Source organism: Lissotriton helveticus, chromosome 2_2 (assembly GCF_964261635.1).
Source record: "Lissotriton helveticus chromosome 2_2, aLisHel1.1, whole genome shotgun sequence".
Classification (NCBI taxonomy): domain Eukaryota; kingdom Metazoa; phylum Chordata; class Amphibia; order Caudata; family Salamandridae; genus Lissotriton; species Lissotriton helveticus.
The window spans coordinates 289682242-289700161 of NC_136060.1; the positions used below are offsets into that span (position 1 = coordinate 289682242).

Below are 17920 nucleotides of genomic sequence, written 5' to 3' on the forward strand. Positions count from 1 at the left end.
ACCCGCATACACCGCCAACTAATCCGGTCTGCCAAGAAAGCCGCATTCAAAGACCGACTAGATAACAACGCCCACAACAGCAAGTAATTATTCAACATCGTCAAAGAATTTACCAACCCATCAGCCAACTCCAACGACATCACCCCCTCCCAAGCCCTCTGCGACTCCCTAGCTTCCTTCTTCCACAACAAAATCGCAGACATCCACAACAGCTTCGACAACCGACCCGGAGACCAACCCACCCAACCTTCTGCAGGACCTTCACCCCCGTGAACATCCTTAACGACTGGAACCCAATCTCCACTGAGGACACCATCCGCCTGATGAACTCCATCCACTCAGGATCCCCAACTGACCCATGCCCTCACCACATCTTCAACAAAGCAGACTCCATCATAGCACCACACCTCCGAGATGTCATCAACTGCTCCCTCAACTCCGCCACCTTCCCGGAAGGCTGGAAACACGCCGAACTCAGCGCCCTTCTGAAAAAACCCACAGCTGACCCCACAGAACTCAAAAACTACCGCCCCATCTCGCTTCTTCCATTCCCGGCCAAAGTCATCGAGAAAGCTGTCAACAACCAGCTCGCCACCTTCCTCGAAACCAACAAATCCCTCGACTCCTCACAGTCCGGCTTCCGAGCCAAACACAGCACTGAGACCGCACTTATCGCAGCAACAGACGACATTCGAACTCTACTGGACAATGGAGACACAGTCGCCCTCATCCTCCTCGACCTCTCCGCTGCCTTCGACACAGTCTGTCATAGCACCCTTCTACAGCGCCTCAGAAACGTCGGAATCCAAGGAAAAGCACTGGAATGGATCACCTCGTTCCTCACCGGAAGAACCCAGAGTCCGCCATTCAAGTCAGAGGCCTCTGAAGTCATCTGCGGCGTGCCACAAGGATCATCTCTCAGCCCCACCCACTTCAACGTATACATGAGCCCCCTTGCGGCCATCGCTCGCCAACATAATCTCAACATCATCTCCTACGCTGACGACACTCAACTGATCCTCTCACTCACCAAAGACCCTAACACCGCCAAAACCAACTTACACGAAGGAATGAAAGAAGTAGCCGAGTGGATGAAGCACAGCCGTCTGAAACTGAACTCAGACAAAACAGAAGTCCTCATCTTAGGCACCTCCCCCTCTGCCTGGGATAACTCTTGGTGGCCAGAGGCCCTTGGAAAAGCACCCATCCCGACGGACCACGCACGGAACCTGGGCGTCATCCTAGACTCCTCACTCTCGATGACCAGACAAGTCAACGCCGTTTCATCATCTTGCTTCAACATTCTTCGCATGCTCAAAAAAACATTCCGCTGGATCCCCACCGAAACTAGAAAAACGGTCACCCACGCACTGGTCACGAGCCGCCTGGACTACGGAAACACCCTATACGCCGGTACCACCGCAAAACTCCAGAAAAAACTCCAACGCATCCAGAACGCTTCAGCCAGGCTCATACTAGACATCCCGCGTAAAGAACACATCTCTGGTCACCTGAAAAACCTTCACTGGCTCCCCGTAAATAAGAGGATTACTTTCCGCCTCCTAACCCACGCACACAAAGCACTCTACGAACTTGGACCCGAATGCCTCAACACACGACTGTCCTTCTACACCCCCTCCCGTCAGCTTCGATCCTCCAAACAAGCCCTTGCCACTGTACCTCGCATCAACAAAACCACCATGGGAGGTAGATCCTTCTCCTACCTGGCAGCTAAAACCTGGAACTCACTTCCCACTCACCTTCGCCTTACTCAGAACCACCTAGCATTCAGAAAGCAACTTAAAACTTGGATATTCGACAAGTAATTCCCCACCTTTCCTCAAGCGCCTTGAGACCCTATGGGTATGTAGCGCGCTATATAAATCTCTTGACTTGACTTGACTGACTTGACTAAATGTGACCCATACTGTCGTAAATGTATCTACCGAGCCTATGTTTGTGTCAAAGAAACAGTCTATGTCTTCCGCTATTTCTGTCTTAAAGACTGTGTCAAGCAGCGAGTAAGGTGGGAACCTCCAGGTAAAAAGATGAATTCTCTTTAGTGGGCAATCTACAACTAGTTGTATTGGTGAATGGTCTGAGAAAGTACGTGGGTGGATCTCAGAAGCTCGGTTCCAGCTGTATAGCTCCCTTGAGGAGAGCCAATAATCAATTCTGGTGTGTAAGTCATGATATGCTGAGTAATGGATGTACCCCCCCCATGCAATCGCGCTCTCCATACATCACATAAATCTAACTGTACTGTTGCGTTTAGGATAACTCTGGCAGCAGCTGAGGGACGTCGAGCCGGGCCTCCTGATCTGTCATGGCTCGGGTCCATCTCACAGTTAAAATCTCCCCCTCCAAAGCTCAGATTGGGCCCTATATACGCTCATTCTATCCACCAGGTCGAGATAGAACCGTGGGTTATCATAATTTGGCCCGTATATATTCACTATAACTAAGTCCAGCCCCTTCCCATGGCACCTAGAAATGACAAATCTGCCCTCCGGATCGGTATCCAGCGCTTCCAGTGTCATCACCGATTTTGGGCTCACCCATGTTATAACTCCCCGATGCATGTGAAGTGAATCCTGCTGTGTGTATTTTGTCCTGTAAACACCTGTTTGTCAGCATTTTACTGTTAGTAGGCAGATGCGACTCCTGCAGGAGCGCGATATCTATCCCATGTCGATTGAGATAAGTAAATACTTTCCGCAGTTTCCTATAGTCGTTGAGACCACGAACATTCTATGCTAACCTTTTCACAGTACTGGAATGGAACTGCATTATTATTAGTATGGTTCATCAAACTAGCGTTATTTGCAAGATGTGTATTAACATCAAGCTCTCCATGCATGTTTTAAGCCATCTTACAATAAAGTCTGCCAATATATTGAAACTCTGGACCCTCCCACCCTCCAACGCTGTGCTCACCCCAACTTTGCACAGTTGAGTTCCCCTCCCCTTTTCCAAGTATACATTAATTGGATCACATACATCTATGTCCATGAATAAGCCGTTCTGGCATTCCGCCGTGTTGTGTGTCACACTCGTGGGTGGATGTTGCCCTCTCACCCTTAACTAATCTCTTATAGACTAGTCGTCTGCTGTGTGCCATCTCGCTGATCTCGTACATCTGGCTTTCGTATTTAATGTTATGTCTATGGTGTGTCTTTCCTGAGGGGTATGGTTGGTAGGGCTGTAAGGCCGTGCTCTGAGTTCTCTAACGTACCCTCCTTATATTCAGTGAAAACCTGCGCGCTCTACCCTGAGAGGACTCTAAGTTCCCCCAGCTCTGCAGATTGAGAGTCGTGTATATGTTCCCCAACAAAGAAGTCTCAAACCTTAGCAGCCATTGTGCGCAGTGTCCAACTTAATCTTGCTCATCCAGACTTCCTCCATGTTCGCCTTTGCCAGCGTCTGAGTCCTCACTTCTAACATTGTTTTTTGACCAATCTTTGAGGGCTTTCTGAAACAACTTGGGGTCAGTGAATATCCTAGACTTTCCTTGCGTATCCACTCTGAGGTGTGTTGGGTAAAGCATTGCATAGTTCAGGTTCTGTTCCCTCAGCTGCCTCTTCAGGGGCGCAAATTGTTTTCTTGCTTCTTGTACTCGCAGCGGGAAGTCGGGAAATAGTGTGATTGTGGAACCTTCATGCTGGAGACTTTGCTTCTCTCTAGCAACCTTCAGCACTGCGTCTCGGTCCCTATAGTTCAACAATGTGGCTATTATGGGTCGTGTTAGGGCTCCCGGTGGTGGTCTTAGGTCAAGTGATCAATGGGCGCGCTCCACCAAAAACATTGGGGAGAAAGACTCCCAGCCTAGCAGCGACACCAGTAGTTCTTCCACATATATTCCAATGTTTGCCATGCTGGCGGATTCCGGAAGGCCTGTGATTCGTATGTTGCTCCTCTGTGATCGAGCCTCCAAATCTTCTGTCTTATCCAGTAGTGTACACAGCAGCTTCCCCATCTGCCTTTGCTCCGAGTCCATCTCTGTTTGGGCTTCTTCTACTTCCGCCAGCCTCCTCTCCGTCAGGTCGATCAGCTCAGCCTGCTTGTCTAGTCACTCCCTCATACAATCCATCCCGTATGCTAATGAATCTATTATGATATTGATGGTGGTCAGTCTCTTCTGTACGGCTGCTAGCATAGTACGTATATCTTCGTCCGCTGGCTCTGCCATTTCTATTCGTGCCGCCGCTGCTTGGTCTGGTTCCGAGTCTCTCAACCTCTGTCTCTGCTGTTCAAAGTTGATTTTGGGCTGGGTTTTGTCCACCTTGCCCATGTTGGCTGCTTCTTTTCGTGCCTAGAGGCGTGCTCGTCCAGTACGTCTGGACGCACGCTGCCCTTGTGGGCCTCCGGCGTGGTGCCTGTTGCTTTCACTCTGCCGATTACTGCCACGCGGGTTCAGTCGGTGTCTAGCGATTCTGTGGTTTCCACCTCGTGCAGTATACCTTTGCCCCAAGTGCTGCTGCGCTGTGCGTTACGCTTTGCCAGGCAGGCAGTGATATCTCTCTTCTGTCGTGAAGTTCTAGGTGCTAAGTCAGGCGTGTTTCGAGTGTTCTCCTTGCACCCCTTTTATTTCATTGCCATACTGGCGCTTATGAGCCTTCTGATTTAGCTGCGATCTGGGGGTAGGGGTTTTTATACCTTATTGGTCCACCCACAGCATATTTTGTGGTACTTGTGCCTCTCTGATTGCTTGTGGTGTCGTAAAGGCAGGTTCCTGGTGTTGTTATCAGGTGTCCAGGCACCAATGCTGCTTCCTCTGGGCGTCTGGAGCTCAGCGCGGCCTAGGCCATGAAGTTTAGCCGCTTCTTCCTGCATGCGCCATATGCCGCCGGCATCACTCTCTTCCCGCAGCGCGCTCCCTCACCAGGATCGCTGCTTCCTGCGGTAGCAACAGCTCTCACTGCTACAGATCTCGTCCAGGTACAGGCAGGCACACGCAGTTCCCAGTGCTGTTTTAAGCTGCCTCGATGTTCCTGCACGGCTGAAGGTGCGTACCTCCGCCCCGCCAGGCCCGGCTGTGTTTCTCGCGCCTTCTCTGTCTGCTCTCCTGGCTCCTCGGGCCGCGCTGGGTTTGGGAGACTGCGCGCTCTTCTCTTGCAGTCTGCAGCTCTATACCAGCGGTTTCCTTTCCAGCAGTCGCCCACGGGGCTCCCCAGTCCGCGTCCGCTTGTCGCAGGGAGCGCTGCTCGCCTCAGGGCCTCCGCTGCATCAGCAGGCCGGTCCGGGCCTCATCCGCAGCTCCCGGTAGCCGCTCCGCCACTCAATCACGGGGGCAGCGAGCAGCTCTCTCAATAGTGCGTATGATCTTCGCAGCAGCTTCCTTGTCCAGCAGTCTCCCGCAGGACTCTCCAGCCCGTAACCACCCATTGCAGGGAACGCTGCTCACCTCATGGCTTCCGCTGCGTCAGCAGGCCGGAACGGGGCATCCTTCGCAGCAACCGGTAGCTGCTCTCCCACTCAACCACTGAGGTCAGCAAGCAGTTCTCACATAAGAGCATCCGATCCTCTTTCTCAGGGCGTGTTATGCAAACAAATGATGGATGGAATGCTGAATAAATCATACATTCACCCCCAGTCAAGAGATCAGGGTTAAATCCGTCGTTCTTTTGCTCACCATGCCACCCCAGTTTAGACCCAGCCATATGCCAATCAGTCTTGACCCTGTGCCTCATGAGCAAAAGGACGATGGATTTAACCCAGATCTCTTGACTGGGGTTGAATGTATGATTTATTCAGCATTCCGCCCATCATTTGTTTGCATAGCACGTTTCAACCTAAGTGGGATGGGTATACCCAGACATGAGTCCCTTGCTCACTGTGCCACTGGATTCAAGCTAGCCTGGCTGATGAAGGGTAATACCCAGAAACCGGTCCCAGCATGCTTGTTTCCGGTCCAGGGAGGACCTGGCTTGGCAGTTCGGTCTGGACTGTTCTCATGAGGCACAGGGTCAAGACTGATTTGCATATGGCGGGTCTAAACTGGGGTGGCCTGGAGAACAAAAGAACAATGGATTTAACCCAGATCTCTTGACTGGGGGCTCAATGTATGATTTATTCAGGATTCGGTCCATCATTGTTTTCCGTAGCACTTTTCACCCTAAGTGGGATGGGCATACCCAGACATGGGTCCCTTGCTCACTGTGCCACTGGATTCAAGCTAGCTTGGCTGAAGAAGGGCAATACCCAGAAACCAGTCCCAGGATGCTTGTTTCCGGTCCAGGGAGGACCTGGCTTGGCAGTTCGGTCTGGACTGTCCCCATGAGGCACAGGGTCAAGACTGAATTGCATATGGTTGGGTCTAAACTGGGGTGGCATGGTGAGCAAAAGAACAATGAATTTAACCCAGATCTCTTGACTGGGTGCTCAATGTATCATATATTCAGGATTCAGTCCATCATTGGTTTGCGTAGCACATTTCACCCTAAGTGGGATGGGCATACCCAGACATGGGTGCCTTGCTCACTGTGCCACTGGATTCAAGCTTGCCTGGCTGATGAAGGGTAATACCCAGAAACCAGTCCCAGGATGCTTGTTTCCGGTCCAGGGAGGACCTGGCTTGGCAGTTGAATGAATGAATGAATGAAAGGGTTTTTGTATAGCGCAACGTTCACTCCAGGGTGCATCTTGGCGCTTTTTGGACATCAGGAGAAGGATTGACAGAGGAAAGGATCATATTAGCGACAGTATTAGATGATCTGGAGTACCAAAGATCCAAGTTTGGAGAAGCTTCCTAAAAGTGAGTTTGTTGTGGGTGTCCCTTAATTGAGTAGGCAGGGTGTTCCAGGCCTTTGTACCAAGTGCTGCCAAGGATTTGCCTCCCCGGGTTTTCATTTTGAAGTTGGGGATGGTGAGTAAATTTTCTGATGTGGACCGCAAGGTTTGTTTGGTTTTGTAGGGCCTAATTTTGCCTCTCAGGTATTGAGGGCTAGTTTGGTTTATGACTTTATAAGTGATGGTTAGGACTTTGAACAAGATCCTTTTTTTGTGGATTGGCAGCCAGTGGAGAATCTCAAGTGCTTCGGCTGAGGGAGAGCGCTTGGGGAGCCCAAGAACCAGCCTTGCGGCAGAGTTCTGGACTACTTGCAGTCTTTTTACCACCGTCTTTTTTGTTCCTGCATACAGACTGTTGCAGTAGTCCAAGCGTGACAGGACCAGAGCCACTGCCACGGTCTTCCTAGCGTGCAGAGGGAAGACTTAGGGTGAAAAGTGCTACGCAAACCAATGATGGACCGAATCCTGAATAAATCATACATTGAGCCCCCAGTCAAGAGATCTGGGTTAAATCCATCGTTCTTTTGTTCTCCAGGCCACCCCAGTTTAGACCCGCCATATGCAAATCAGTCTTGCCTGGTGCCTCATGGGAACAGTCCAGACCAAACTGCCAAGCCAGGTCCTCGTTAGGTAATGCACTAGAGGATTCCTTTCTCATTGGCATAATATATGAAATACTAAAATGTCTAATTGTAATCCCCCTTCAAAGAATACATCGAAGTGTTGTTTTTTTGTTTTGTTTTATCTTGAAACTGAGTTAGCCCCTACAAGAAATATTGCCTTTTGCTTGTCCTAACTTTAAAAAACTGTGAGTATACCTGATCTCCACATGGATTACTGTTTGCAACTTAAAAAAAATAATAATAAAAACAGCAACGGAATGTCGTTCAAAATTATATGAACGGTTTTACATTTAATAGTTACAAAAGAATTATGAGCCTGTTAATTTCCACTTAACATTCCAGTAAAGCGTGTGATCTTTCTGAAAAGTAAAAAAAAAAAAATACGTTAACCAAAAGGGAAAAATGATCATGTCTGGCTTTTTAACAGGAACTGGAAACACAGCTGAGGGAGTCGAGGCATGATGTCCTGGAGTCAAATGGTGCCTGGAAGAAAACTGAGGAAGAGCTGACTGTGGCAAAGGAGCGACTCATGATGCAAGAACATGAGATACAAAGTAAAACAGGTAGTGAGCTCAACATACATCACATTGAGTAATTCAAAACGCAGATGGCGCTAACATCAGTCTCCACTGTCTTAACTCTTACAGAGCAGGTGAAAACTGTGTTAAACTCACAAAATGAAGCTGCCAGCGAAGTGGTTGATCTGAAGAACCAGATATCTCAGCTGCAGAACGCTTCCACTAAACATAGTCAAGGGAAAAAGGCCACTGAGGACTCACTCATGCTCAAACAGGTACCCTTGGGAGAGCAAGGATAATAACAAGATGTATGCATGGTGGGGAGAGTAATTGCTTCTGAAATAGAAAGTGGAATTAGGATTTAGAAATGAATTATATTTCCCAGTGCAATTTATGTAATTACTATAATACTGCGCTTTTACTTCGAACGTTCTGCAATGTCTTTTACTTTTATTAATCAGATTAAAACCATCAGAATGTCTCACTAAAACAAACCATTGTGCACTGTGCTCCCTACTCCTCAGGTGTTTATCTCATGTTCCCCCAGTACCCATTCTAGGTGTCAATTTTACTTCAATGTACCCTTACTTTGACCCATTCCTTTGACATTTTATTTTCAGTAGGACCTTCACTTGGACCTACCGTGGCTTTGATGGGGTTATGCCTGCAGTAACAACAGTAAATCAGCACTGTCAGAGTAAAAGCATGTCATAGTGAGTGCACCTTGTCAAAGTTATGGTGTGTCAAGGTGCCATTAGTGAAATAAGGGTGTACCAGGGTAAAGTTGTGAATACTTTTGATGCACCCTCTATATTTGGTTAATCAATATTGTGGTTTCCTCCTGTGCTGCATGACGGAATGGCCTTTAGGGTAATCTGGCAGTGGCCAAGGCGCTGGTCTGAAAGGTCAGAATGGGGCAGTTATTTGCCTGTTTGTGGCTTGTTTTATGGTCTATTGGAATGGGATTTACTATTAATTTACCTGATCTTAAAACAAACATTGCCTGCAGCATTCATAAACTCATGTCGTGTTCCGTACCTTCCAAAACACTTATACATTATGTCTTTACAAGTTCAAAACTGCCGCAGTTTGTTACAAGATTAAAATATGGTTCTTGCCCAATTAGGTGTTATCAAGGCAAGGCTTGAGAGTAAATATTAGGTATGCCCTTTCCTGAGTGATTAACCTTTCTACCATCAATAGATCTTTAATAAGTTAGAACTACAAATTGAACAAAACCGGATTAGTATCCAAGAAGTAAGGAAACATACCATGAGTGGCGTCATTCTTCTTAAATTTCCAGCATTCTTATTTAATGTCCAGTTTGGTAAATGACACAGTAAATTCAAGTGTCTCGACCGAAGAACCTAGGCATCTTGGTATTGTGAAAAAATGATTAACCAATGAAAAAAGGATAGATTTCAGAAAGATAATATGTGTCTATTGAAGAGCTTATGGTCTCTATGTGAGGCAAAGCGCCCAGTTTTCGGCAAACACCAGTATTCAACCTTGAACAGCAGGCAAGGTTTGAGCGCTTCTCAGTTATCTAACCTTGCTGAAAACTCTGCTCATTTTTCCATTGCAGTCCTCCTTTCAGTATCAAATTGACCTGTATAAACTATAGCTTTCATTATTTTTATAGAGGATAGCCTCGCTATGCAAAATGCTCTGAAACTCATGAGGATGTCACAAGCCAAACCAAAATTTGTTGTTGCGGCAAACCTCTTCTTTGGTGGTGATACACATATAACTACAAATTTGATTATGGTCCTATTATGTGGACATCCAGAGGAAATCAGCTTTGATGTCATAGATGGGCTGCATTTTCACTTATCCTAGGCGCCACATAGTTTAGTAGTCAGTATCCCTTTATTAACTGGAAGGAAAATGTTATTTTTTTATGTCATGATTTTTCGAGGAGGAATGTTTCCTGTCAGCTCAAGCAAAGGTTACACAGACCTTGTTCTCCATTACTCAACCTCAAAAGAATGTTATTGCAGAATTACCTCTCTCCTGTCATACCTTTGCAGGTGTTTCTGATGGAAAATCACCAAATGAGGTTCCACCACATAAGGAATTTGATTGTGCTATTAATCTGGATCTTGGACCATAATTCATCATGGAAGAATTTACACCTTACCAGTCCAAGGAGACTCAGAAATAAAGAAGAACATCCAAGACAACCTAGCCAGTGGCTTCAGTAGATATTCAGTCTTACCTGTGGAAGCTCTAGTGTTTTTGTCCCTAAACCTGATGATGAACTTATGGACAAGTAAAAAGTCAAGACCGTTTTACAATGAGGAAGAGCTACACCAGCAACCAAGATGGCCGCGTAAGCTCCCGGCTCCGCCGACCTCTGCCAGCAGCTCGAATATCATGCCTTTAATCCTGAACTCACGCCAGACTCCCGTGTTCGTGAAGTTTTTCTGCTTCTAACAGTGCAATCCCGAGTTTTCTACCTTATCGGCTGACGACGATACGCCGTGTTTCCATTCTCGGCCTAACAACATGTGGAAGCCGGGGACTCGATTTCTAGCCTACCCGGGTCGGAATTGATCAACATCGGCCACGAGACCTGGACTGAGCCCGGTCTCCCGAAGTGTGCCGTGAATTGTTGATTTTTGGTGACGACCCTGTTGGCGGACTACACCGTGGACACACCAGCGTGCCACACCGGCTGCAGTGGTCCGGGTCTGGTGCCCGGAGACCTTGCCACCCTCTCGGGGTCGACGGGCTGGGGCCCTTGCCAACGGCGAAGTTGTATACTGCACGACGAGGAGCGCCCACTGCTCGACATCGGATTTGCGTGGTCTGTTACCCCGGAATAGCCGGCCTCCGGGGTTCAAGTCCGGCTCTATCACCTATTGAGAGGGGATGGGGCGGACGGAAGGCGCGCCATTGCTGCAGGCCGTCATGGCCGCCATTGGGGCGCTCCATTCGCACACTATTGCTGTGTTCCGGACACTGATTGTGAAAGTGGACGGTATCCTGGGACCGGAGGATGATTCTTCGTTCAGTTCCCAGCTAGCTACGGTACCAGCGGTGCATTGCACGCCTGAGATCGAAGTCCCCGTGCAGATCCCATATTTAATGAGCCTTGGCGGTTCCCAATTAACAACAAGCCAGCCCGTGCTTATCGCTAGCGTCTCCTGCCCGATTCTGTCTGCAGACGCCTACTACGTCTATAGCCGGTCTTCTGTGCTGTGACAAGTTCCTCAGTGACTGTTGGAGATACTCGCTGTTCTTGGACACCTTTCCTTGTTCGATTGGTGGACTTTGTGAACTTTTATCCTGTTTTCGATCCTGCAGCACCGACATGAACTTTTGTGAACGCTTTGCCTTTTCCATCGAGATGGCGGCTCGAGTGAGAAAGACTCTTATGAAAGACCGTACTGGCCAGGGCTGAACTTGATCGCTTGGGCTTGATACAATAGCTTTATGCAAAGTTGGGGTTGTGCTTATACTGTGACGGGAGTCGGGTGGTTTTTCACTAAACTCCCCCGACTGGTTTGTATATTTTACTGCATATTGGTTTTACTACGTCTCGGGATGGTCGCTATTGACGGCGGGGTACGGGAGACCGGGAGTGTGCTTGCTTTCTCCTCCTCCACTTTATCTTTTTCCCTTCCTTTAGGGTAGTTAGGGTAGTTCTTGGGCGACAGGCACGCTGCTAGTGGGGTTAGGCCGTAGCCATTGCAGGGGTGCAGGGTGGGGGGTTAGGGGAGGGTTTTTTTATTTTACCTTTGTTTTGTTTTTTTCTATGGCCCCTTTGCTTTTTCCTTTTTCCTTTCTACGAGAGGTGGGCTGTTTATTCTCCCGGATCCTTTATTGTCCGGGTGTCCAAACTGGCTTTAATTATCCTGTATTATTGAGGACGGGGTCTCACGGGTGGGATGGTTTTGGATCGTACGATAGACTGTCTATTCCCCTATCTCCAATATACGTAATCGCGATACGCTCTGTGTTTCTTATATTGATATTTTGTCTGTATTACTCCCCCGCCTGTCCCTGCTCCGCATTTTACTGTCTGACACCTGATATTTGTACTGCCTCCTCTTGTCTTACTGTTAAATAAAAAAATATATATATATAAAAAAAAGACCGTTTTACAATGACCTGTATCTAATCCTTCATCCACTGCAAAAGGTGCCATATTGCCTTGAAATGATTTTGACACACAGGCATTACATCCAGTCACATTCTCTACCCTTGGCGTATGTGAGGTTGAGCAACATTACGCAATCTTCGATCGTGAGAGCTGTTGGGTGTTCGAAATGCCTTTTTTCATTGGAAAACGATCATTACCCCAGTCCAAAAAGCTGATCAATAAGTCTATTCTAACTGAACGAGGACATTGATAACGCACCTGCAGAGGAGAGAAAACAAGACACTTGCAAAACATTTTATGAAACGTAACATGTGCACTAATGCCTAGTTACAGTTTAGGCCAACATTAGATTCAAAACAGATTCCAAATGAATATAGTTAACATGAATGATTGCAGAATGAAGCTTTCACGATGAATACTTTTTTTTATAACAGCTAATTATATGCGTGGCTTTGTTTATAAAGTGTTGGGCACTTAAATTACACTGATACCCCGTGGAAACCTGTGCGGGTCACAGCTTACCATGGATACCTCTGAGGATAGAAAATGGGCCTCAGAGTTTTTAGTTCATGTATGTTTGTGAGTATCCTTTCCAGCAAACTTGTCCTATGAGCTAGGGGAACAACCTTGCACTTTGGGAGCCAAAGGTAGCATAGGGGCAACTACAGACGGGGGCTTAATGGTTGAGATTGTCTTTGATCCTTGGTGAGAGTGACTGGGCTGCTTCTACCTGTGAAACTACTTTTTTGTAGTTGAAGAAGGCCTTAGCACGGAGATGGCTGTGACCTGCCTGCAATAAAAACAGTCGACCAGTTACAAGCGATAATTTCTGCTACCTGCTCCTTTGATACATTTACCCTATGCTTGAGGATTGGAACTGTACTTTGAATCAATAAAGGCTGCACTGTTGCAGAGAAATCCCAGAAACCAGACAGAACTGGACATTTTTATATCGACCTGAACAGGAGTTGTGAGGAGCTCTCCTACACCTTGAACCTGTTGACTGCGGTCTGAAGAGCCAGTAGTCTAGAAATTGAAGTTTAAGAACTTTTTTTCTCATGAAAAACAAATAATGCAAGTTCATCACATTCGTGTTTTTAGCCTGCTCTGATTTTTTTGTTAGTATGAAGTTTAAGGCTACTGAGGCTCATTCTCAGCCACCACTTCCAGCCTTACGCTGCTGATAATTTCCCAAAAGTTTCTAAGTTCAAAGCAAAAATTTGCCGGGATGGACCTCCAAGCTGTAGCCCATCAGTTGGCTAAAATGTTGTCTAGATCCCAGCGCCTAAAATAGTTTTTTCACTTTCCCATTACTTACGAAGACAATTTTAGTTTTTGCTACAATTTCTTATCCGTGCGTCCCATTTTCCTAATTTTTGTGATTTTGCACTTAAAAAATGTTTCTCTTTGTACCTAGTGTAGTTCTAAAATGTACATAGCGAACCTCTAGATCGCTATGTCTGTGCCAGTTTTTCTCATTGTTCTTATTTCACTTAGAACTTTTAAGTTGTTACTTTTTTTGAGTAGAAACTTAAATATATATAGTGACTGGTATACTAAATAGTTGTAAATCTGCGTCCGTAGAAGCACTCCTTGAAGGTGCAAATTACTGCTTTTTGAAATTCATACAGATTAGCAGTAGTATGCTTGGAAAGCTGTGCAGGTTTCAGGCTTTCGAGCATACTACTGTCATTCAAACACCTAAAAGGTGATGGGATGAATGCTTGCAAATAGTCTGATTAGTGGCAATTGTTTAGGTATCATTCCACTGTAGACAGAGGTCCGCCTAATGGAAATCAGTTCTGACCCTGTTCCTCATGAAACAAACCATCCCGAGCCTTGGCCATCTCACCCCTCAACCTTGCAGCCCCTGCTTTTTTAGTTGGTAACTTTGAGATTCACACCTACCAACCCCCGAATCTCACTGGCAAAACCCCCCTGGATTTGGGACGCTTAAATCTTAAACAAGGAACAAGAGAGCATGTTTCGTATATTAACCTACTGAGAGTTAAAAACAAATTGGACTCAAGAGATGGTGGCAGATACTTTTTACAGTGGATTAAGAGACAAGCTAATCGATGAACTATTGCTAGCAGCTAACTGATTCACAGATTGTGATGCACTTATAGACCTTACCCTTTAGGCAGAAGCCCAGCTAAAGGCACATAGAATTGAAAAAATAACCTATTTCGAACAAAGGGTTACCTTACAACTTGTGAACCCAATACAGGAAAAACAGACTAATGAAGAGCCTATGCAGGTTCATTTCTGTGGTAGGACTTTTAAGTGTTGAAGAAAGTTCTTGACGAATAAATGAGAAACTTTGTTTAAACTGTGATGACAACACGAATTTGGTCAGAAATGTATTTTCCTGCAGGGAAACTAAACAGGATCTATCTGAAGAGCAACACCTTGCAAGCTTGCCTTATCAAAAAGTGTTTGCTGCTAAAAAGTCATATTTCCATATTTCCTTATTCATCACTACACTCAATAGCCCTCTGCAAAGGAATGCATTGATTGATTGTGGAGCTTCTGATAATTTTATTGACAAAGACTTTTGTGAAACACAACACACATCAGACAACCTTGTGAGAAGCAATATTAGAAAATGATTGCATTCCTATAATGTCAGGAGATGTTCAGTTCAAAACCGAGACACTATTATTGACCATGGAAAATGGAGATGTAAAGCCTGTTACCTGGGATTTGATCTCTTCATATAGTGCTGGTATTAGAGTAACTATTCCAACTCCAAACTTCACCACAATCAAGAAATTGCTGGATTTTCGGGGAAAGTCTAATTTAATATTCTCACTCCAAACGTAATCACATTAGAGAAGGTGTTGGACTTTGAGGGGGTTCGAATTTACTTCTCCAGCTCCAAACTTAACCATTTAGGGAAAGTGTTGGACTTTAAGGTTGCACATTTACTATTCTCACTTCATACCTAACAACGTTAGGGAAAGTGCTATATTTTTTAGATTTCAAAATTAACTACTACCACGAAGTCATAAAAGACATTACGTTAACAAGGTGTAAATTGTATTCATCTTAAAATGAAATTTAGCTGTTGGCTTTTCAGCAAGGATTGCATGGATCATTTTTTCAGTCGCCCCCTTCCGTTACTACATCCTGTCACTGAGCAATATTTCATGTTTATCTTAAACTGCTGTTTTGTGGAGGGGTTGGTGTTCACTGCAACCCCCCGTTCCCTACGTTCCCTAGTAGTTACACTGCTTTCTGTATCCCTTGCATGTGTTTTTTTCTCCATTCATTTTCTTCCTCCATCCTAGTCTCCCTACTCCATGTTTTGTGGGGGGGAGGGGTGGTTGGGGTCACCCCCAACCTCTGTCCTTTCTCCTATTTATACAATTAGTTTATTTTCCTCTTCTATGTTCTTTCTTTTTTTTTAGAGTGGATCCCTTTCTATACTGTTATGTTGTTTCTTAAGCTTTTCCGAATCCTACTCACTCTCTCTACTCTATCTTTGTCTCCTTATGTCTGTTTCCCACTTCAATTGTTTTCCTTAGCTGGGATTTAGTCTGGGGTCTACAATATATATATTTAGGAGCACCATTCTGGCAGTGTCTAGCGGAGCATTCAAGGAAGCAGTCACCTACCTTCAGGTTCAGGTTTTAAAGTCTTTATTTCGATTGTTAAAAGAATCATAAAAGACAATTTTACAAGCAATAATTAATTAACATTTAAATACACATACATTAAAAGGGAATTAAGCATTAAAAATGAATTAAACAGTTTGTAGACAATCCTGAGTTAAGTTCCCTAAGACAAATTTCCCCAAATAAAATGGGATTACAAGTAAATAAATTCATGCTATCCAGATTTAAGCTACTGTTTTGTCCTGAGTATCCACGCCCAACCCAAATATTTGGCAATACACACTGTGATAATTTCCAGTGTGTTAGTTTTTAATACATGGATAGCCTCTTCTGATTTTCTTATGGGCAGTCTCTGAAAGAGTGGTTTTAGCCATTTGGTCCTTGGTGCATGGTATTTGGGGCAAGCAAACAGAAAATGGCCCTCTGTTTCTTTCTGGCCTGGGCACCATTTGCATTGATCCGTGATGCTAGAGGACCAATTTTTCGTGAAGGTATTCAACGGCAAAGTGCCCACCCGAAACTGGTGGAAGAGTTTCCTGTCTAAGGATTTAGAGACCGTATCCCAGTAAAGTTCACGTATGGGGTCCAACTTAAAACAAAGAAACCTACCAGTAAGACTAGTAGAGCAGGAGGCATTTATTCTGTTCAGGCGAAGCGTGGACCAGTACAATTCTTTAAATGCCTGTTTGGTTGGAAAAATACTAACTGCTGGGGAAGACCAAAGGTGCTCTAAGCCCATGTCCGTCAAGATCGATTTGACAGTTCGGAACCAGGGAATTTTTTCCGATCCACTGATTGCCCTTACTTCTACTACCCCGTTTGCAAATAAGGTAAGGTCGGGCGAGGTCCATAGACGCCTCCAGAAGGCAACCAGTCTGAATCTAGCCAGCTCGTTAATTGGAGGGCATCCCAAATCCAAACAAAGGGGGATTGAGGGGGACGACTGTGGCAAACCAACCAAGTTGCGGAGAAACTTACACTGTATTTTAAACAGGCCCTGCAAATCCATATGACCCCACAGATCCGCGCCATATAGAATTGCAGGGTTAATTTTGGCATCGTAGATTTTGAGGGCTGGTGTGACCCGCTTGGTAATAGATTTCCTTTGCTCACTCAGTAAACAGCCGGTAAGTCGTGCAAGTTTAAGATGTTGGGCGTCAACTTGTGTTTTCCATTTCAAGCGACTATCTAGCATAACCCCCAAGTATGTCATGTTCTCAACTTGGTCCAGCTTGACCCCTCCCATACTAACTGTACTCCGGACAGTGCGGTTCTTACTTAAGACCATAAATTTGGTTTTCCCAACATTCACCTTGAGGTCGCTGATGACACAGAACTCCTCAAAGCGGTCCAGGGCCCGCTGTAGGCCGCTGCGTGTTCTGGAGAGGAGTAAGGTGTCATCAGCAAAGATGAGCATTGGGAATCGCTGTCCTGCCAGCATGGGAGCATCAGTTGGGGTCGATTCGAAGAATTTTACAACTTGGTCAATAAACAATAGGAAGAGAGTAGGGGCCAAAACACAGCCCTGGCGGACACCACGGGTGACTGGGAAGAGTTCTGTCACCTGGCCCTGGGCGCCCCATCTTACCCTTGCAAAGTTGTCCTTATGCATTTTAATTATCATGTCAAGCAATTCGGTTGGCATCCCTAGAATCTTCAGGACTCCCCACATTTTCTCCCTCGGTACAAGATCGAATGCGGACTTCAGATCAATGAACGCAGCAAAGATGGTACCGCCGCCAAGCAGCACCACCTTCCAGTAGATCAAACAAAATCTGAACACCTGGTCGATGGTGCTGGTTCCTGATCTGAAGCCCGCCTGCATTGGGGATAGGATGTCCTCCATCTCAATCCATCCTTGGACCCTGCCCAGGACCATGCGAGCGATAAGTTTTTGTATAGAGTCAATAAGACTAATCGGGCGGTAATTACCCGGACTAGACCTATTGCCCTTTTTATAAATCGGCAGGATCTCCGCCCCCTTCCAAGATTTGGGTATGCCTGCGCCTGCAGCAATGGAGTTTGCCACCATGGCAATATATGGTATCCACAGGGCAGGGTTAGCTTTGAAGAGGTCAGCGGGTATAAGATCCATACCTGGCGCTTTCCCTCGCGTGGTACAGTGTAATGCAAGCTCGACCTCACCTTCTGTAAAAGTGATGATCTCGCTTTGGGTAGTGGGGTGGGGAATCTTTCCAATTGTGCTGGATGGCATAGGGTTAACAGCACGGAACTGGGTTGCATAGAAGGTCACCCATTCAT

The 17920-nt window shown here is 46.1% G+C and overlaps 1 protein-coding gene across 3 annotated transcripts in view; it reads left to right on the forward strand.

Annotated features, from left to right (window-relative positions):
• FAM184B (family with sequence similarity 184 member B) overlaps positions 1 to 17920 on the forward strand; it is a 619377-nt gene that overhangs the window by 145349 nt on the left and 456108 nt on the right. For all 3 annotated transcript variants that reach the window (XM_078678422.1, XM_078678421.1, XM_078678423.1), the window contains exons 3-4: positions 7840 to 7975; positions 8060 to 8205. In XM_078678422.1, coding sequence (XP_078534548.1) covers positions 7840 to 7975; positions 8060 to 8205 — 282 coding nt within the window. The remainder of the gene's footprint in view (positions 1 to 7839; positions 7976 to 8059; positions 8206 to 17920) is intronic.